Genomic DNA, 22,306 nt, shown 5'->3' on the forward strand with positions numbered 1-22,306 from the left:
ACAACAACAACAACAACAACGAAAAGGCGCTCTCTCACCCAGGAAACACACAGTCGCAGAGAGAGAGAGAGAGCGTCGCCCTGTAACCATGGCAACCGTAGCGCTGCCGCCTGGAACAACAGAACGTAGCTGTCAAACAAAACCCAAACAGTCCTGACCTGCGACAAAATGAAACAGGAAAGTACCGCAGTGTAATCCATTTATTTCAACAAAGTAACTGTATTCTGAATACCACCTTTTTAAACGGTAACTGTAACGGAATACAGTTACTCATATTTTGTATTTTAAATACGTAACGGCGGTACATGTATTCCGTTACTCCCCAACACTGACTATATAGAACCACTTTATAGAATTATATTTGTTCACAGATGTTGGCAGCTGTCAGCGAATAGTTATCAGCTATTTTGAAACAAAAAAAGACTTTTTATCCATAACAGCAAATGAACTGTACAACAGAAAATGCAAATGCTATTTATGGTCTCCTCACAACAGTAATAAGAAAAATAAACTGGGCCAATATGGCATGTTTGTTAATACAGAGACACACATGTTAATATGATCTCTGGTCTCCCACTCAGAGACACAGGTCTCCGAGTGTCCAGCATTCAGACGGCTACCTGAGGACACTCATGTCAGAGAAAATATGCTCACACTGATATGCAGAGCCAAATACTGTCAATAAGGCCTCTGCAATGTTCTGAAGACATTTAAACTTGTCCAGCAGGTGAACATGCAGCTCCATGAACACGCACAGCTGTGGATTCCAGCTGCGTCTGTAGTTCTGCAAACTTTGACCCCCACAGACTCGAGCTTTTCAGTTCAATCAGCTGCATTTCGATGTCCTCTGTGTCCAGCCAGTTAATGCAAGACAAATCCAGCTGCTCATTAAAGCTTTCTGGTTTGATCAGAAAAGAAAACATTGGTCCATACACCTGCAAGTCCCGAAAACACATTGTGAATTCTGTCTCGAGTCTACGGATTTCCGTGGTGCTGATGCTGCACTGAGCAGACAGCTCCTGAAGCATTTGAAGTGTTGGAAAGTGGAAATTTCAACATTGCTCGAAAAAACTGCCAGCTAGCAACGTCCCTCTCACCAGTAGGCAAAGTGATTTTTAGCCAATTACAAGTTGAATCTGGTAGTTGGGGTTGTTAGCTAAGATACCATCATTAAGAAGCAGCACAACTAATGTGTCTATGCGAGCTAATTTGTGATGTACACCGCTGGCCCGGCCATTTTTTTTTTTTTAAATGCACCTGCTCAAATTAATTCCCTGCGTGTCGTGCCCAGGGCTGGACTGGGACAAAAAAATCAGCCCGGGCATTTTGACTAGAGACCAGCCCACCAGGTATTATAGGAAAAGCCATAAAGCCTTTGAATGAAAACAAACGCTGTTGTGACAGTGATGTACTGTCTCATTGGTATGATTTCTATACATTTTATATCAGATAAAAACTTTGGTTGTAAGATTCAGATAATTATTTATTAAAAGCGAGACATCTGAAATGAGAATAAGAAAGAAAAGTATTTCTTTGTTCCCACCTCTCCCTGTTAATGCCTCCCCCCCCCCGGCAACACTTTGCTAGACCCGCACCTGCACAGTTACCAGCTGTCAGCTACTTAGAAAAGGATCCTGGTGTTATTTGTCTCTCAGAAACAGTTCATAACTTCCCTTCAACTCATTCATGTCACCTAAAAGTTAAACCTGTTTCTCCATCACCTGTTCAGCTCTGATGGTTCAGTAAGGACATCTCCTGGTTTCATCTTCATGTTTCCATCTCACCAGATAACCAAACCATATCATGACCAGCAGCTTTACAGCTGTGGCTCCAGCAAACATCAGCTGATACTAGAAATTAATATGAAATTAATTCTAACAACAGCTGATCAAGTTTAAAAGTGCTGCTGTTGTTTAGCGCGACATCCGCTGGTTTCCTCTTTCTGGCACAAAGTGATAAACAAACAAGAGAGAAAAGCCGATCAGCTGATCATGGATCAGTTTCATGATTGAAGTAGAAACAGGAGAGGGAGGGTGAGAGAATGAGAGAAGAAGAAACCGCTGACAGCGTAAACACACAGAATAACTCCAGCTTTGAGTCTTTTTCCATTGTAGCTGAAGTACGGGACAAACTGTGTTCCTTCTCAGCTCAATATGAAATGCGTAATATTTTCAATGAACGAGGGACCATTCCATTTTTAAGGGACTGTTGGCAGCTCTACTAACTAACCTTTATGAATAAAATAAAATTCACTATCAGTAACATCATAGCACCCGCCCAGCTGTATAGAAACTCTGTCATGCTAGCTAGTACGCTGTACGAGTTATTGTAACTGACTGTAAAAATTCAGCATAACGAAAATAAACTCCACCTAAACTTGGTTTATATCTGACCCAGATAGACTGCAGGTCATACCGTCTTACCTGAAGTTCAGTTCACCTGACACTCGGACCGGCGGCCGCCTCGGGTCTCTCCTCCTGCCTCCCCTTTCCCTCATCCACCTGCTGGCCTCTGTGGAAGCTCCGCCATAGCCACCACCAAACAACTGAGTTATTTTTACGCATCGGCCAGCATGTGGCCAATCCACCACCTTTCATTGTTCATGCCGTTACAAAAAGAACAAAAAAACAAAAAAGCATCGGCCCATAAAAACGAAAAATCACCATCGGCCCACCGGGCCCAGCTATGGTCGTGCCGTCAGTTAACCCAGTGGTTCCCAAACTTTTTCCGCTGGGCCCCCCTTTGTTTTACAGAAAAATGTTCGCGCCCCCCCTCACAGTGTGCGCACGCACACACACACACACACACACACACACACACACACACACACACACACACACACACACACACCCATATTTTGCTCAATTGCGGTTTATTTCACACCTCAAACATTTAGTGATCTGTAGGTAGTAAGAAAATAAACTACTAACTCTTTTACGCTACGTCCGCACCTACACGGGTATTTTTGAAAACGCATCTGCTCCGTTCACACGTAAACGGCGTTTCGAATCACCGAAAAAAAATTTTTTTTTAAACTCTTTTTTTCCGTTTACCTGTGGACGAGGAATACAGAGTTCTTCACGCAACGTTTATGGTATGTGCCTTTTTTCACGTCAGCTGTGCGCCTCTCTGTGCAAAATAGGTTTAAAAACATAAACAGCTGTGAGATCCTGTTTGTCCCTGATTTGAACTGGGGGAACAAATCCTGGCAGGATCAGCCTGATATTATTTATATCCCGCTGTAACTTTACTGTATAAAGAGCAAACATCTCCAACATGTCAGGAGTAGTTAGTCATTACAACAAGTGTTTGTGAACTAAAAATCAAGAATGTGGGATACTGTTTGTCCGTGATTTGAAGAGCCCAGCTGTGCTCCTGACGAAGGGAAAACCAATCCTGCAGGGAGACCTACCTCGGCACTTGTGCAGGTCAAACCAAAGGGAAGACATGCTTCACCATATTTTCTAGTCTTTGGCTTAGAATGAAGTTGGTTTGGAAACATATTCAGCGATGCTTCATCTCCTGCTTTGCGTTTGTGGGCGCCTCATGCTAGCAGTGTCCAAGTGTTGTTGTTTTTTTTTTTCCCCTCTTCATGCCCCCCCCCTCCCCCCTGCAATGGCTCTGCGCCCCCCCTAGGGGGCGGGCCCCACACTTTGGGAAGGTCTGAGTTAACCCTTCGCGTGAGCTGGCACACGTGCCCAGGGTTGCCGACCCCTGCATTAGATGATTCATTTAAAATAGACCTAAGTTTAAGTTTTTATATCTTTGTAACGTTTTTGATTACAATTCTAGGATGATTATTTTACAGGTAAGGTGGCATTTGTCCAGCTTGCTGACCTCTTGAATATTGAAATAATAACAATTAAGTCAAGACCTCATCCACTTCAAAGTTTGTGCCCTTCCCTCTACCAGTCAGCCCCCAGCAAACTCCTATGCCAACTGGTCCAACACCGGTAAGATACAAATTCAACTTTGAAACCTTCTTTTTTTTTCCTCTGATTTTGATGTAAGTAGTTACAAACACAGAACTATATGTGTTCTTTTCCAGGGCCTTTGTTATGGTATATGACCTGATCATACTGGTGAATGCTGTTTTCATCGGTCTTGATGAGGAGAATCCAATGATTGCGAATTCAGAGTGGGTTTTTCTGGCTCTGTATATTCTGGAGATTCTGCTGAAGCTGTATGTGTTTGAGCCCAGAGTGTTCTTCTCCAAACACAGTTTTTGGAACTGGTGAGAACATGCCGTGAGAACAAGTGTATAACATTATAATGTCATTAATGTGCTTTTGACACTTTGTCTTTACTCACCAAAGATTCTGAATCCCCAGTACTGATTTATCTACAGACAGCTTAAGGTACATTTTAACAGGTGTTCATGTGGAATCAGAGATCCAGACATTACACAGCACCATCTATTCATGGGTGTGATCAAGCTTTTTCAGTGAGGCAGATGGTTTAAAAAAACAAAAAAAAAATCCACTGTGCAGATCAAAACCAACAGTGTAATCCAAGTCTGCTTGCTTAATACACAAAAACCTTACGTAGACATTTATAAATTAACATGTACTGTATTTGTGTGTTATGTCAAATGTTTAATTTCTTAAAATATGTGTATAGTATTTTTGAGTATTTGTTAATATAACAAGTAATGGAAGTATTTAAGTGAATCAAATCTAAGATCAACAAGTTGTGTTGCATGAATTTCACACAGCTTATCTACATCCCAGATTATAAGTACAAGGTATGTGACATGATTTAATGTTTCTTTTACATTATCAGCCGCTTCTTTTACCTTCATACGCCTTCAAGTGCTTCGACCAAGTCATTGATGCTCAGCGGGTTGTTTATCTACTCTTTTAAGCTTTGGGAAGTGAACTTTTCCTAATGATGGAGCTTAGTTTAATGTCAAAAGTAAAAACAAAATATCTCCAAAAGTTTATTCTGTTCATCTGGACGTAGCGTTTTGTCCCATATGGAAAAGATATATATAAATCTTATAAAGTTTTTATCTGTCTTGTATGAAACTTGTATGAAAAGCATACAAGAGTGAAAACACATAAGATCCCTTGAAAAATTATATAATGAAACTTGTATGTTTTGTATACTTACTAAAAAAATATATGAAAGTAATGAGAAAGTGGCCACTTTCATGAGTAAATCATATATGTTTTTACTATTTCTTTTCCATATGGGGTGGGAGAAACGTTTCGTCACTCATCCAAGTGACTTCTTCAGTCGTCACTTGGATGAGTGACGAAACGTTTCTCCCACGAAACGCTACGTCCAAATGAACAGAATTAACTTTTGGAGATTTACTTTCCTGGATGATTGAGAATGCATCAAGACATAAAAACAAAATATGTTGTCGAACATAGGATAAAGGGTAAAACTAAACAAGTGCTCAATAATGAGAAATATAATAATAAAACAAAAAATAATAATATATAACAAAAACCAGCAACTGGCTTACTTGGGTTATGCAAGTTATATAAAGCTTAAAGTTTAATAGAAATTCTACAAAGACAACTTCAAGTGATGACACTGGGAAATCTGATTGTGTTTGAATAGTGTGTAAAGGACAGTGTGACAATTTGTTATTTAAGAACAACAAGAATTGGACAGACTGAAAAGTCTTTGTACACAAGGGAAATTTCTATATTGAAAATCACCATCATTGAATTCAATCCACAAATGCGCGCACATTTGTAGACCTTTTCTGAACTTCAAATGAACTTCAGTTTGGTTTAATCAGAAAAAGTGAAAATATTAGTTTTTGATGTAATTGATAAACCTAAAGCAGGCAGATCCACTCACAACTAAACTGAAAAGAAAAGCGCAAAACAAAACATGGTAAAATGGTACAATGTACAAAAATGTTCTATTTAAAAAACAAAACAAAAAACCAACTTTTTTCAGTTAAATTTAGTTTATATTACAGTGAGGAACATCAGTATTTGAACACTCCACTCAAGTTCTCCCAATTAGAAATCATGGCGGGGTTTGAAATTCACATTATAGCGCCACTGTGAGAGACAGCATTTAAAAACCAATTCAGGAAAACACATTGTGGTTTGTTTGTTTTTTAAATAATTTATTTGTATTGCACTGTTGCACATAAGCATTTCAGCTCTTTGGTCTTGCCCATGGTAGTAGTTGGAGTCTGACTGACTGTGGGGTGGACAGGTGTCTTTAAAGAGCTCAGACAGGTGTTACTAATTTAGATTAATAAGTGGAGTAGAGGTGGACTTTTTAAAGGCATAGCAACAGGTCTTTGAGAGCCGGAATTCTTGCTGATTGCCTGGTGTTCAAATACTTATGTGCAGCAGTGCAATACAAATAAGTTCTTTAAAAATCATACAATGTGATTTCCTGAATTGTTTCTAAGTGCTGTCTCTCACAGTGGGAATGTACCTACAATGTGAATGTCAAACCCCTCCATGATTTCTAAGTGGGAGAACTTGCAAAATCGCAGGGTGTTCAAATACTTATGTTCCTCACTGTATTTGCCAGTTAATTGCCTCATTTTCATGACTTTTTGCACTTAGTGGCCACTTTATTGGGTATGATATTATTGTGTGTGTGTGTAGAATGACAATAGGTTTGTCTTTAGATCCGTCTTGGTGCACCTAATAAAGTTGCCACTGGGGTTTTAAGCTCTGATCCTTCTGAAGGTTTCTTGCTGCAGCTTTTGGAATAGTTTTTGTCTTCATTGTTTCTTATGCTATCATTTCTTTTTTACAGTAGTGTTACATTTGCTACTGAGCAGTGTAGCTGCGATAACTTCCGTCAAAAAAATATTCAGTATTGTGTTTGTATATTTTCTGGATAAATTGCTAGACCTGGATCCAGTCCATGAATGAAAGCTGCTTGTTAGGCTCAAATGGTTTCTTGTTCTGTTTGCTTCCACACTCTGCAGCCTCCTGCATGTGCTTGTTAGTTTTAATGTTCCTTAAATTTGAAATACTTGGATAAGAATACAAAAGATAAAATCTTTTGATTCTTTTACAACGTGAAGATTTTCTCACACTTAACTGATGCTGAGAAAAATGGTCGTTTTATTTACATTCATGGTATATTTGTGTTTTTTGACACGTTGGTGGTGTCAGACTGACGCCATAAGAAAAAAGGGTTTTGTTTTCAGCATCCTCGTTCATAGCATTTCTGCCTAAATTAAAGTTTGAATTTTTTTTGATTTCTGTTTTCTGTCTTCAGGTTTGACACAGTCATTGTCATCTCTGCTCTTATTGCCACCATCGTAAACTCTGTGATGAAGTCATGTAAGCGTTTCTAATTAATGTTAAGCTTTGTTCCAACAGGGTCAAAATCAAGGTCAAACTTAACCCTTGCCAAATTTACATCTGGCTGGCACATCACTTTTTGTTTGTTTGTTTGTTTGTTTGTTTGTTTAATGCAATCTGTTTCACCACTTTGAATGTACACACCAGCATGGAGTCGGGGAACAGAGGCAGAAAATCACTGAACTGAAAACAAACATGCAACTACAACAATAACAAATTACACGGTGTAGCTATAAAGGCAAATTTCGCCATGGTAGCGTCATCAAGTGTAAAACTACAACTACATTAATTGTGCAGTACAATTTTAACCAAACAAAACAAACAAACAAAAAATGCAGACTAACTAATATAATACAAATTAAAACTTTGAATATGCAAATTCACAAGTTTGTTGTTGTTTTTTGTTGTTGTTGTTTTTTTAAACAGTTTTGAAAATTGAGTTCTAAAATACTAAAGTATAAATGCTCAATTTCCCCCCAAAAAGGATTTCATGAGTTAGCCTTTAAAGCTCCTGCTGTTCTGGTCTCTGAACTGTTGATAGTACAATTCAACAAAACTTAATTACTCACATTTTAGATACATCTTTGAATGTTTACTTTGAGTGTTCATGTCACTGTCAATCACAATAACTATTTTAAAACACAGGATGATACAAGCTATTGGTCTTTGTTAATTCATTAATTTGTTAATTCCGTTTGCATTATAGCGAGTCATTTCTCCAGCCGACAAATCTTGGACATTGTTTTCATTCTACGAGTCCTCAGACTGATACGGGTGGTGGACAGCATCAAAAGGTTTAACTACATTTCTTATTCATTTATTTATCCTTGTATAAAAATCATCTGTATTTGTGGTGATCCTGCAGTAATCCTTAGATGCATCAAATGAAAAATGGATGTCACAGTAGGAAGGCATAAGCATGTTGCTTTACTAACAGTGAGGTCTATTTTCTTGCTAGGTTTCGTACAATCATCAACACCCTGATCAGGATTGGACCAGCAATCCTCACATTTGGACAGCTTATCATTGTGAGTTTGTGACAGCAGGCTGGTTTGTCATAGTAGCATTTGTTAACAAACACTAAAACAAAGCACAGCTGATGTTAGCCGCCCTAATGATGGTTCTGTCTTAAAAGATCCATCACCAATATGAGGGCAACCTTCAGTAGAGACTTCACTCTAAAACAGGGATGGGCAACTCCAGGCCTCGAGGGCCAGTGTCGGGCAGGCTTTAGATCTCACCCTGGGTCATCACACCTGAATCAAATGATTAGTTCATTACCAGGCCTCTGGAGAACTTCAAGACATGTTGTTAATTTAGCCCTTTGAATCAGCTGTTTTATATCAAGGACACATCTAAAACCTTCAGGAGATCTGCCCTCAAGGCCTGGAGTTGCCCACACCTGCTCTAAAACATAGTGAGGACCAGCCAACCTACAAACGCTGCATTATGCAGAGCCTCAACCTGCTGAGGGGTCTGAAAACTGAAGCTGACATTATGTTTGTGAAGATGGTTCTGTCCGTTGTGGTGTTCCTCCACAGGTGGTGTACTACATTTTTGCCATGGTGGGGATGGAGCTCTTTAAAGGGAAGGTGACGTTTTATGAACAGAGCTCCACCGATCCAGCAAAGGCATATTGTGGTAATCCTCTGCTGAATGGAACAGACTTTGCAAAGCTCAACTACTGCAAGAATAACTTCAATGATGTGGTCTCCTCCTTCATCCTGCTGGTTGAGCTTACCGTGGTCAACCAATGGCATGATATCCTTTAGCTGAATGTCTCAGCATTTTCTGTGTTTAATCTCGTTTTCAGTTACCAGCAGCGATTTGAATTTTTAAGACATCTTCAAAACTACAAAAACTCCCCCCCCCCCTTTTTTTTCTCAGTGACTTTCATTCTACTGCAAATAAAATCATCTGCATTTATGAAATGTTTGAGAATAATTGCGTTGCCAGGTTTGATTCCTGTTTGTGTTATCATTTCTTAACAAGACTCCACTTCTCAGCAGCGGCTTTGCCACAGTCACCCACATTTCGGCCAGGATCTTTTTTGTCCTCTTCCACGTCATAGTCGTCATCGTCATTCTCAAGTAAGGCTAATGGTGTCGTACTTTCATCACTGGTGTGGTGTCAGCCACAAAAACAAGTCCTGCTATTCCCATAATCTAGAAGAATATGTATAATTATTTATATTTACGTCTGACACATTTTAACCACTAGATGCTTGAAGGTGAGTTGCACTGGGTGTTTTATCATAGAACTCTATAAAAGTAGAGTTTCCCCCTCAAACAGAGTCCTAGAAGTAGGCAACTCACTGATTCACAGTTCAAAAATATTAATTACCTGTTGCAGTCCTTCAGATATCCATTTTAGCTCCTTTCTCTTTAAGTGAAAAACTCCATTTAAACCACCTTTTTATCCTCCTATCCACCTTTAAACCTCACCTTTTATCTTGCGCTGATAACTCGGCCTACTCTGACACCTTTATTTAAACAGTAGCCATGTTTATTAATAGTGGCCACTATTGTAGCAGTGTCAGTGCCATAAAGTAAGGAAAAGGTTTAGCAAAACACTGTTTCATTTGTGTTGAAATTCCCCAAAGTAGAATATGATCAGTGTAAAGGCTTACAGGATTAATGTATCAATGTGAGGGTTTTCAAAGTGGGATGTGTGTATCATATATAATACACAACGTTTTAGATTTTGTGTGACTTTTTTGGTAGAACAGAATAATCCTTTAATTGTCCCACAAGGGGAAATTTGGTTGTAACAGCAGCCAGAAAGACACATATACAAACAAACAGGACACAGAACAGAAACATTACATTAAAGACAATAGTTACTATAAACAGAGTACTGTACAGTTATTAAATTAAATAAAATTAACTACAGATAATTTAGTTAATTTTATCTGTAGTTTATGAGGATTTTTATGCCGTCAAAGCAACAAGGGTCAAAGATTAAGAGGACAAACTTTAGTTTGTGATGACTGATGAAATCATACAGATCATACATACAGGCTCTGGACGTTGTAGGGCTGTCCTGGTTGACACGCCTCTGCAATGTTGCGTGGAGATCAGGGGCAGTACCCCTGGACTGGCAGACCGGGGTGGTGGTCCCCATCTTTAAGAAGGGGGACCGGAGGGTGTGTTCCAACTACAGGGGGATCACACTCCTCAGCCTCCCTGGGAAAGTCTATGCCAGGGTGCTGGAAAGGAGAGTTCGTCCGCTAGTCGAACCTTGGATACAGGAGGAACAATGCGGTTTTCGTCCTGGTCGCAGAAAACTGGACCAGCTCTTTATCCTCTCCAGGATACTTGAGGGTGCATGGGAGTTTGCCCAACCAGTCTACATGTGTTTTGTGGACTTGGAGAAGGCATTCGACCGTGTCCCTTGGGGTGTCCTGTGGGAGGTGTTGCGGGAATATGGGGTGTCTGGCCCATTGCTACGGGCCATTCGATCCCTATACAACCGTTGCAAGAGCTTGGTTCGCATTGCCGGCAATAAGTCGGACTCGTTCCCGGTGGGTGATGGGCTCCGCCAGGGCTGCCCTTTGTCTCCGGTTCTGTTCATAATTTTTATGGACAGGATTTCTAGGCGCAGACAAGTGGCGGAGGGCTTTCGCTTTGGTGGCCTCAGAATCTCATCTCTGATTTTTGCAGATGATGTGGTTCTGTTGGCTTCATCGGGTGAGGGCCTCCAGCTCGCACTGGAACGGTTCGCAGCCGAGTGTGAAGCAGCGGGAATGAGGATCAGCACCTCCAAATCTGAGGCCATGGTTCTCAGCCGGAAAAGGGTGGAGTGCCCACTCCGGGTCGGGGATGAGTTCCTGCCCCAAGTGGAGGAGTTCAAGTATCTCGGGGTCTTGTTCGCGAGTGATGGGAGAAGGGAGCCGGAGATCGACAGACGGATTGGGGCTGCAGCTGCAGTAATGCGGACGCTGCACCGGTCCGTCGTGGTGAAGAGGGAGCTGAGTGTAAAAGCGAAGCTCTCAATTTACCGGTCGATCTACGTCCCTACCCTCACCTATGGCCACGAGCTGTGGGTAGTGACCGAAAGAACGAGACCGCGGATACAAGCGGCAGAAATGAGCTTCCTCCGAAGGGTGGCTGGCCTCTCCCTTAGAGATAGGGTGAGAAGTTCGGCCATCCGGGAGGGGCTCAGAGTAGAGCAGCTGCTGCTCCACATCGAAAGGAGCCAGCTGAGGTGGTTCGGGCATCTGACAAGGATGCCCCCTGGGCGCCTCCTGGGTGAGGTGTTCCGGGCATGTCCCACCGGGAGGAGGCCCTGGGGCAGACCCAGGACACGCTGGAGAGATTATATCTCTCGGCTGGCCTGGGAACGCCTTGGTATTCCCCCGGATAAGCTGGAGGAGGTGCCTGGGGAGAGGGAGGTCTGGGCCTCTCTGCTTAGGCTTCTGCCCCCGCGACCCGGCCTCGGATAAAGCGGATGAAGATGGATGGATGGATGGATAACTACAGATAAGAGGCAAACCAGGTTGTAGTGCAAATCATTTGATTAAATTATTGCAGTTACAGCGCAGATATAAACATCTATGATTGTTGGGAGCAGTGTTGATTGTACAGTCTGACAGCTGCAGGGAGGAAGGACCTGCGGAAACGCTCCTTCATGCATCGAGGACGCAGCAGTCTGTCACTGAAGCAGCTCTGCAGTTCAGCAACATTTACATGCATGGGGTGGGAGACTCTGTCCATCAGAGATGTTATTTTGGCCAGAGTCCTCCTGTCTCCCACCACCTGCACTGGGTCCAGGGTGCATCCCAGAACAGAGCTGGCCTTCCTGATGAGTTTACCCAACCTCTTCCTCTCAGCTGCCGATAAACTGCTGCTCCAACATACAACACTGTAAAAAATGACAGATGCCACCAGAGTCATAGGTCTTTAAAAGCGCTCCCTGGACTCCAAATGACCTCAGCCGCCTCAGCAGGTAGAGTCTGCTCTGACCCTTCCTGTAAAGAGCATCAGTGTTGTGACTCCAGTCCAGTTTATTATTCAGGTGAACACCCAGGTACCTATAAGAGTCCACTATCTCAATGTCCACTCCCTGGATGTTCACCGGTGTCAGTGTGGGGGGGTCTGCGTCCCCGGAAGTCCACCACCAACTCCTTGGTTTTCCCAGCATTTACAAGCATGATATAAGAAAAAGCTTGTGATATTTTAAAAAATCATAAATTAGAATCCTAAAATGTTCTTTGATATCATGGAAATATAAATGGTCCCGGTTCTGCCTCAGAAAAATGTCTTCAATATTAATAATAATAATAATAATAATAATAATAATAATAATAATAATAATAATGGATACTTTATTGATCCCCATGGGGAAATTACTTGTTTTTCTCTGCATTTGACCCATTCACTCAGTGAAGCAGTGGGCAGCCCACTAAGCAGGCGCCCGGGGAGCAGTGTGTAGGGACGGTACCTTGCTCAGGGGTACCTCAGGGTAGCCGTTAAGTGGATTCGAACCGCCGACCTTCCGATCATGGGGCGACCACTTTACCTACTGAGCTATCCCTGCCCCTTAAACTGATAAAGTGGTTGTTCTGAGTACATGCAGTAATACAATTTGGTTAAGAACTGCTAAATGTTGCATGCGATTGTTCTTGTCTTTCAGTATCTTCGTGGCGTTTGTCCTTGAGGCGTTCTTTGTGGAGTACTCTGTGGATAAAAGTGACTTGCAGACATCTTTGGAGAGGAAGATTGAAGAACTGGAGCTTGCTGTGGCACAGTATGTTACCTTGCAGAGAGTGGTGTGTGGTGGTCATATTGAGTGGCTGGGCTAACACATATAATTCACAACCCCAATACCTGCACTGTCACATCCCTGATAGGACGTGACAGCACCACCTTGTTATAGCAACACTTGAAACAGATTTACAAATTGGGGCAAAATAGCATTGATGGGTGTGATTTGTTTTGTCACACAGTCCATTTCAATATAACACGTGCAATATGTGAAGAGCCAAACAAATTGGAGGAAGGTCGCAAACTAAGAGATGATAGTCAGCTGTGACCAAACAAGGTGCAACCTTCAAACACACACCGGCTGGATTGGACGTCCAATCACATGACTAACATCTAACCACCCAGTGTGCAGCCACACCTCATCATCCTCTCTAGCTGTCTGACTTTTCCACATACATCATGTAGCACAGGATTTAACTTTAAACTTCAAAATCACCTCACAACATTTTCTTCTTTTGTGTGTTATTGCTAACTATTACTATATACTATAACAGTCGTTTTCACTCCTCAACTACATTTAACATATCAATCAGACTTGTACTTTGGTGATATATTTGATTAAGAATAATAATGTTCTACTATTAGCAAAGAGTGAGAGAAAGAGAGAGACAGATATTGTGTGGCAGAAACTTTCCTTAAACAGCTGGGAATCAACACATGGCATTAAGTGCGGGACTTTCTCAAAGCGAGCCTTTGACTGCTCCATCAATATGTCACATTACTGTGCAGCTACTGAGTCCACAGCATCCTACCCAATCTTGATTCTGTCAGGCAATTTGAACTGACCCATTGTTTCAAGGCTTGTCATTCCAAATGTTTTCAAAACACCGATTCAGTGTCTCTGTATGTTGAAACACCGTGTGGACGGTGTGAGTTTGAAGGTTCCACCTTGTTTTCCCTGACACTGGGCTCCTCCTGCCACACACTTCATCTAGGACTATGGTTCTCTTAGGGGGGTTGAGAGAAATACTGCAAAAATGCTGAGTTGCTGGCAAAAAATACTCTGTACACTGCCACACCAATCAGTTCAATCTGATAATGCAGCAGGACTGCTGTCCTCTCACACATGTCAAAGTATGCATGAGGACTAGGGCTTCTAATTATGGAGTCTTTCAAGTTTCCTAGCAGTTCTGCTGACTAAAGGCGAGAAACACAGCAATCTTTTTTTTAAGTGATGTATACTACCAGTCAAAAATTTGGACACACCTTCTCATTCAACATAGAAGGAAGACCACCCGAGTCCCCTCTGCTGTTGCGGATAAATTCGTCCAAGTCACTAACCTCAGAAATCACAAGTTAACAGCGCACCTCAAATTGGATCCCAGATAAAAGCCACACAGAGTTCCAGTAGCAGACACATATGTTTGAATCAGGCTTTTATGTTCAAATAGCTGCTAAGAAACCACAACTATGGAAAAGCAACAAGCAGGAGTCATTTATTTGTGCCAATAAAACACATGGACCATTAGACCAGTGGAAATCTGTGCTTTGGTCTGATCAGTCCAAATTTGAGATCTTTGGTTCCACCTGCTGTGTCTTTGTTTGATGCAGAAAAGGTAAACTGATGGTTCTCACTGTGAAGCATTGAGCAGGAGGTGTGATGGTGTGGGGGCACGCTTTTGGTGACACTGTTGGGGATTTATTCAAAATTGAAGGCACACTGAACCAGTATGGCTACCACAGCATCCTTCAGCGACATGCAGTCCCATCCGGTTTGCGTTCATTTATTTTTCAACAGCACAATAATCCCAAACACACCTCCAGGCTATGTGAGGGCTATTTGACCAGGAAGGAGAGTGATGGAGTGCTGCACCAGATGGCCTGGCCTCCACAGTCACCTGACCTAAACCCAATCAAGTTTGGGATGAGATGGACCGCAGAGTAAAGGCAAAAGGGCCAACAGGTGCTCAGCATCTCTGGGAACTCCTTCAACAGTGTTGGAAAACCATTTCAGGTGCCAACAGTGTGCAAAGTAGTAATCAAAGGAAAGGGTGGCTATTTTAAAGAATCTAAAATATAAAACATGTTGAGTTATTTCACTTTTTTGTTTACTACATAATTCCAAATGTGTTCATTCATAGTTTTGTAGATTCTCAATGAAGACATCAATGAAAACAAAGAAAAACCATTAACTAAGGTGTGTCCAAACTTTTGACTGGTAGTGTACCTGAGCACAATTGCACAACAGCTTAAACATCCTGTATATGTTGTGTCATCAGCTCACACACAAATGGTGTCTGCAATGTTTTTCTTCAAGCAGTGGATTTTGACTAGTTTTAGAGGTGTACTTGTCACCTGCGTGTCTGAAAGATAATCAGCTCACTGGCCATCCAAAAAAGAGAACTGGTCAACCTAGTGATAGTGAATCAGCTCATTGTGCCATTATAGTGGTACGATGTCAACTGGACCTAACATTAATAGCACTACACCATTTCCAGTATGACTTTGCTACTTGCATGTTTCATAATTTTGTTTGATATCTTTTTAGATCCAGTTTATTTTTGGTGTGCTTAGACTTGCTCTTAGCCAGTTCTTTTGTTGTAGCACAAAATACAATTAGAATTTTGCTGTTGGTTCCTGGCTGTAGCTCAGGAGGCGATGGTTTGATTCCTGGCTCCCCCCAGTCTGCATTCCAAATATTCTTGGGCAAGATATTAACCCGAAGTTGCTCTCCGACGCGAGTATGAATGTGTGTGAATGGTAGTTAGTGAGCAGTAGAAGACAGTGCTTGTGTGAATGGGTGAATGCGGCATGTTGTATAGAGCGCTTGAGTACTCAGAGTAGAAAAGCACTAAATAATAATCAGTCCATTTACATTATTTAAAAATCATTTGGACAATGTGGTCCCTGTCTCTTAACTTCATTTTTTTTCTCCAAAGAAATCAAAGAAAATGCACATGAAATGAAAATGAATGACTAAGTAAATGATCAGCTTGGTTGATCATTGCCGCTATAGTCACGTTGTCCTCTGCACTCTCAACGTTCTGGGTTGAGCAAATTTTACTGAAATGGCAAATCAAAAAGGCTTGCAATGACACTTGTCACTCGCTGCATTATGAAGATGAATGGAAGCTGATGCTGCTGTGCTTCAGTGTTTAAAAAGTTTAATACTTTACCTTAATCTAGTGGGGTTTCTTTTGACTATTTGGTGCTTTCTTCATAGCACCAAGCTTTAAAAAGATCTTTTCTAAGATGATTAAAAATATGTTTAAAAAATATTTCTCTCTTTATCTTCTCTTTCTGAATCAAATCCAAATTAAGCTCTAATTTTCAACCTCTGTTATGCACAATGTCTAATGGACTCTCGGCTTCATGGCTTCTTATGATTATCTTGCACATCTTTCATGCTGTTTTATATCTCTGATTATCACTCTCATATTTCTGCCTGATCATCTGTATTTTTTTGTTAACCAGGGAGATGATGGAGGACAACTTGGTGAACGCCATGGAAACTATTGACAATGACCTGGGAGGCAGCCAGTCAGCAAAACCAGACTTACCGTCCCTGATGTTTAAAATTGCTTCAAAAAGTAAGTTGACAAGTGGAGACAGAAGGTGATTTTTAAAAGATAAAAAAAAGGAACACTTTTGGCTAACTTTTAATTTGAACATTTGCTCAATAGATTGTCACTAATTTTACATCAGGCATTCTTGTTCTCTTCAGGAAGAAATGTAAAAATGGGCAAAGTATTTGAGGACAGACAATAATAAAAACTTGCTCTTGTTTGTTAGAGACAATATTTATGTAAGTGTGTGTGTTTTGTGTCAGGATATCGAACAGTGGACGCCTTGTTACAGCGGATATTTGAGGCTGATCTGGACCCTGAAGATTTTGCTGAGAATGACGATCCTGAAGCTACGGGCAACGAGAATTTTGCAAATCCCTTATTCAGCCATGCATAGGCATTTGTAAACATGTATGAATGGATACAAACTGTAGTCATTTTACACTTTCAGAAATGTTGAAATCTGATGTTTATCCAGTGCAGTGTGTCAACAATATGATTGGGTGCTAATCAGTCTTATCTAGTGTTAAATGTTCATATTTCTGTCCTGTATCTTTGTGTAAAAATGCAAGAAAACCAGAATTTTCACATAAAGAATTCTTGCACAGAAGCCTGATTTGTTCAAAAATGCTTTTAGACCTTTGTTTTTTGTTTTGTTATATATTCTATATATATATATATATATTTTTTTTTTTTTACATATTTTCAGTTTAAAAAAATGTCACTAGGCTTACAATACAAGCATAATGCGAAGTATGTGTGACGAATCACACTTTTCTGTTTGCCAAATTGATATACAGGTCTGGGTTTTCAATTGCCAGGAGACTGCTACTTGTCTGACTACATTTGTACCAAGTGTAAAGAAGGAGGGGAGATAATTTATTTGTTTTTGTTTTTGTTGTCTGTTTTTTTTTTTTTTTTTTTTTTTTTTTTTGGAGGGGGTGGGGGGGATCCCATAGTTTCAGTGAAAGGAGCTCTTAATATTTCAGCATACCAAAACATTTTCCAAAAATTTCCTGCTCGCAACTTTGTGGGTGGGAATAGGGGGATGGTTCCTTCCTGTTTCAACATGATTGTGCACCAGTGCACAGGACTAGGTCCATGGAGACATGGCTGAGTGAAGCTGGTGTGGAAGAACTTGACTGAACCGCACAGCTTTCTGACCTCAACCAAAAGAACACCTTTGCCATGTTTACACTGGAGACTGTGAGCCAGGCCTTCTCGTCCAGCATCAGTGTCTGACCTCACAAAGGTGCTTTTGGAAGACTGGCCAAAAATTTCCATAAACACACTCCCAAACCTTATGGGAAGCCTTCCCCTAAGCTGCAAAGGATTGGAAGACATCATATTAAACCCTGTGGATAAAGAGTACGATGTCACTCAATGATTATATGTGTGTGAAAACAGACAACAGATGGCAATATGTAAAATTGGCAAATAAGGCCTCTGTTAATCCCTGGAATATGCTGGAAAATATGTTGATGCCCCTTGAAAAGTAGAAAGAATGACTTCATCATTCTTTCTTACTGTAATATGTTCTTATGTGTATATGTACTCTGACCTACCCAGATAAACATTTCATGAACAGTCACACATATGATAATTAACATCTGCATTAAAAAAAAAAAGATTGGATTGTTTTGGAGTGTGTGTGTGTGTGAGAGAGAGAGAGAGAGTGAGTGAGTATGGATAGATAGATATAGACAGATATATATCCTGTTCATCATCCCCCTGCAAATGTAAAGTTACTGTATGTGTTGTTCTCTATTTGCGTTAACAAATTTGTAACCACCACAGAATACACACATTCACAACTAAGTGCGTAATGAGGTATTTGAAAAAGTGCTCTGCCTGCAAGGCTAATTAATAAGAACCATAGTTAGTGTCAACCAGAACTATTTTCTTTTGCTGCCTAATGTATAATTCCTTATTGCTGCAAAGAAAAAGGAAAGAGTCTATTTCCAAAGTAGGAGATGACCATTAGCGATATGGTTAGCCTGCCAAACCTAACGTGTTAAGTTGTTGTGATGTCTTGCAATGGATGACAGGTTGGTGATTGTTTCATCTGTCCTCAAGCCCAACATTCACATCAAAACAAATCAGGGAGTCATAGTTTATTTATTAGCTAGAAATATGTTCACTTTGTAGCTCAGTCCTGTGAAAAAGAGTTTTTGCTGTGCTTTATGCAGTTCTGTGAAAAAATAAGTACAACCTTACTGCTTCCATAAGAATTAAGAGGGTTAGGTGCCAGCCACGTCCTGTAAATGCACTTAATTTAATGATCATTAGTAAATGTGAGCACCTCCTATAAAAGTTTGGTGGTCTTTAGTTTGCTGGTCTGGAGCAGGCGCGTGGCTGTCCCAGTAAATTCACCCCAAAGTCAGACTGTACGATGCTCAAAAAACAGACCGTACATCTCAGATTCTATAGGCCTTAGTTAGCATGTTAAATGTTAAAGGTCATCGGAGTTCAAGGTTGCCAACAGAAAGCCCCTTCTCTCTAAAAAGAGTATGCAGTCAATGAGTCAGCCATAAACTCTTGATGATTCTAGGTGCATCTAACCACTTAAGCTGGACTGAAATTGGGTGATGCAACAGGACAATGATCCCAAGCACACCAACAAATCGACAATTAAATGGAAAGAAAAAAAGAATCGAGGTGTTACAATGTCCCAGTCAGAGAGCTTAACCCAAATTCTATGGCTTGAACTACACATAAACAAATGTCCACAAGGTTACAATTTACATACACTAAAATTGATTGACAAACGTTGCAGTTTTGGATGAAGAATTGGTTGTTACATTTAAAGTGCTTCTAATATTTTGTCTTTAGGAATGGGAGCTTATTGGCCACTTTTATTCAAATAAAGATTATTAAGAAAAAATTTGAATCCCTAAAAAACTCCGCGACAGCAGGGGGCGGTGTGAGTGGCACTGCAGCTTAGACATGGCGACGCCAAGGGGGTGTGCGTGTATGTGGTGCTGATGCTGAGAGATGGAGGAGAGGGAACGGATTTATCTCAGCCCTCTGGTGTCCGGACGGAAAACAATACTCAGGTAAGAAGAAACGGATTGACATAAGCATCAAATGACATAAGGCATACCAAATTTTCAGATGAACTGTGTGATCAGGCTGTATGTGTGTGTGTGTGTGTGTGTGTGTGTGTGTGCGTCTATGACAGTGTTAGTGGGAGAGTGTGAGGCCACAGGCAGGATGTCGGGTCAGTGAATCGTAATCGTTCGTTACTGTGTGTGTTCCTACACACACACAGCTTTATGTGTGTGTGTGTGTGTGTGTTTATATATATATATATATACAGATATGTAAAAGCAGAAGGGTGGGATTAAACAGCGCTCATTCAACTGCCACTGTTTGATAATACATAAAAGACTGACTGTAAAAATAACAGCCTGTATGGTCACAGCGTTAGGTTGATTTTCAAAATAAATGTAACATTATACAACAAGACATTGACTGAAATGTATATTCTCCGGGTACTAATTATACTCACACACAAACAAACTATAAACCCGGTATGAGTGTAGAGCTGCAACTAATGATTATATTCATTTTTTTCTTTATTCTTTTTTCTGTTTTTTTTCCTGTAATGACAAAAATGAAAACAGTTCACTTCCCAAAGCCCACAGTAGTCGCTTTGTTTGAAATGGTTATCATCCATTTGCACTGTAAAATTTGAGAATTATGTGTCAAAGGGGTTACAGACATTTCTCTCCATAGTTTTGCGGCATTTGGCTGAATCTAAGAATGGAAAATAGCCCTGTACACTTTATAATCCATCTTCCTTAATTTTTTCTGTTTCTGAGCTTTGTCACTTTAGCCCTGCAGACATTTTGCTATTTCTCTGAAAGGTGTATTTTGGCTTTTCAGCCTACTGATTGCTGCCTTCACTTGCACTGACATTTCTCTTAACCTCCTGTTGAGGGTTCCAGTGAACAGCCACCAAAATGCAAGATCAGCACTTTTAATCAACTCCAACTCCAATGTGAGGAGAACTCTGATCACTCTATAATTACTCCTTTATTTATCCAGTTAAAAATCTCATTGAGATTAACATCTCATTTCCAAGAGACACCTGGCAATAATAAAGCCAGAGAGTGTCAAATAGTGCTTTATTATTGTTGTATATACACTGTATATGCAGAATATTGCCAAAGATATTTGCCCATCCGCTTTCAAACATATATTACCAAGAGTGCCATCATCCCATTCTTAATCGATAAGGGTATGATGGTCAGACACTGATGTTGGACAAGAAGGTCCGGCTTGCAGTTTCCACTCTGTTCTGTCTACATATATATATGTGCCTGTGTGTGTGTGTGTGTGTGTGTGTGTGTGTGTGTGTGTGTGTGTGTGTGTGTGTGTGTGTGTGCCTGTGTAGGGGTGACTTCTGTGGTTGCATAAAGACATGATGAGAAAATGGCTCTTGGCTCACAGTTTACAATGAGCTCAGTAAATATTTCCCTGGTGAGTTTATGGTCCCTATCTATTATTGGAAGCCTTGCTAAACAGAACATTAAGTTTTTTTAAATTATGGAGAAAAGAGAGAGAGCTAAGTTTACTCAGAGCTGGAGAAAGATATTGGATCTATATATGATGTGTTTTGATAAATTATGTATTTTTCACTTTGTGAAGCATCCTGCAGAACAAACTACGGTATACTAACTCTGTGTTATTCAAATGTTGCATGAAAGTTCTGGGTAGTTTTGTTGCGGATGAACAGGTCAGTTTGTGTTAATGGGATGAATTCACAGTAAAGCTCGGTGTTGGACTGATGCACAGTGGCTGTGGTGCTCATGATCAGAGTTGGGTTGCATCAAGTGAAATAGAGATTCATTTAAAGCTGATGATCCTTAGATTAATTTACTAATTTCAATCGTTATACTGTGTCTAGTATAAAGACAATGTACAATATACTGTTAGTGAGAGAAACAGAAGTAAGCCGAGTTAGCTGTGAAGCATCTGCTTACATCTTGTTGAATCCAGCTGTGTAAATCCACAAAGAGCAACTGGTCTGCTGATCACAGCATGTACACTAAGAAAATCTACTAAAGCTTATTTCTGTCTAGCCCTGGAGGCCTAATGTACTAATATCATAGTTGTATTATATTAATGTAGCAGAAGGTCCAATTACATATGCAAAAAAATAGGTGGTAGAATTGTCCTTCAAGGAGATACTTTTTGCTTTCTTACTTTGAGTACACTTCAGAGCCTGTACTTTTTCACTTTTACTTGAGTAAAGACAGTGATTCAGCACTTAAACTTATTGGAGTATTTTTTTTAACACAGATCTCTGTACTTTGACTTAGGTGCAGAGTTTGTGTACTTTTGTCACCTATCACACCTGCTCATAAAATCCATCACTGGAACTGGAAAACACAAATATCTTGAATATTTTAACAGAACCCATCTGTAAAGGTTTAGCATCTGTTTTTGGTATATTGGTAACCATTATGGTGAATAAAAGTGCATCACACACCGATGCACTGATGTAAATTGCTATCAAATGAACTGCCGTTTTGTTCATTAACGCGAGGAAAGCGTTGACGAGGAGGAGCTTTATTTTGAAAGTAGTGGCCGGATGTTGTGTTTGGTGGGGATGATTTGACGCTGGGGAAGGCAGCGCTGCAGTGCGGACAAACAGCCTGGAGCCGGAGAACCTGACACCTGCAGACCGTCCCTGTCAGCCGAGCCGGGTTGTCCTGAGGCGGGTTTC

At 40.6% G+C, this 22,306-nt stretch overlaps 2 protein-coding genes across 2 annotated transcripts in view; both read left to right on the forward strand.

The window, feature by feature from the left end:
• The window catches only part of tpcn3 (two pore segment channel 3), a 30,995-nt gene extending 14,026 nt beyond the window's left edge, over positions 1 to 16,969 (forward strand). Inside the window, exons 10-19 of the mRNA XM_085355525.1 lie at positions 3,809 to 3,953; positions 4,049 to 4,234; positions 7,216 to 7,280; positions 8,008 to 8,095; positions 8,260 to 8,329; positions 8,843 to 9,062; positions 9,301 to 9,391; positions 12,936 to 13,049; positions 16,481 to 16,596; positions 16,836 to 16,969. Coding sequence (XP_085211651.1) covers positions 3,809 to 3,953; positions 4,049 to 4,234; positions 7,216 to 7,280; positions 8,008 to 8,095; positions 8,260 to 8,329; positions 8,843 to 9,062; positions 9,301 to 9,391; positions 12,936 to 13,049; positions 16,481 to 16,596; positions 16,836 to 16,969 — 1,229 coding nt within the window. The remainder of the gene's footprint in view (positions 1 to 3,808; positions 3,954 to 4,048; positions 4,235 to 7,215; positions 7,281 to 8,007; positions 8,096 to 8,259; positions 8,330 to 8,842; positions 9,063 to 9,300; positions 9,392 to 12,935; positions 13,050 to 16,480; positions 16,597 to 16,835) is intronic.
• Positions 16,970 to 19,556: 2,587 nt separating this feature from the next.
• Positions 19,557 to 22,306, forward strand: part of ttbk1a (tau tubulin kinase 1a) — a 56,257-nt gene continuing 53,507 nt past the window's right edge. The window contains exon 1 of the mRNA XM_085355526.1: positions 19,557 to 19,628. Within this exon, the coding sequence (XP_085211652.1) occupies positions 19,557 to 19,628 (72 nt within the window). The remainder of the gene's footprint in view (positions 19,629 to 22,306) is intronic.

The sequence above is a fragment of the Diplotaxodon limnothrissa genome, linkage group LG6 (genome assembly GCF_057381915.1).
Source record: "Diplotaxodon limnothrissa isolate DT_005_m linkage group LG6, D_limnothrissa_male_GT1.1, whole genome shotgun sequence".
NCBI lineage: Eukaryota > Metazoa > Chordata > Actinopteri > Cichliformes > Cichlidae > Diplotaxodon > Diplotaxodon limnothrissa.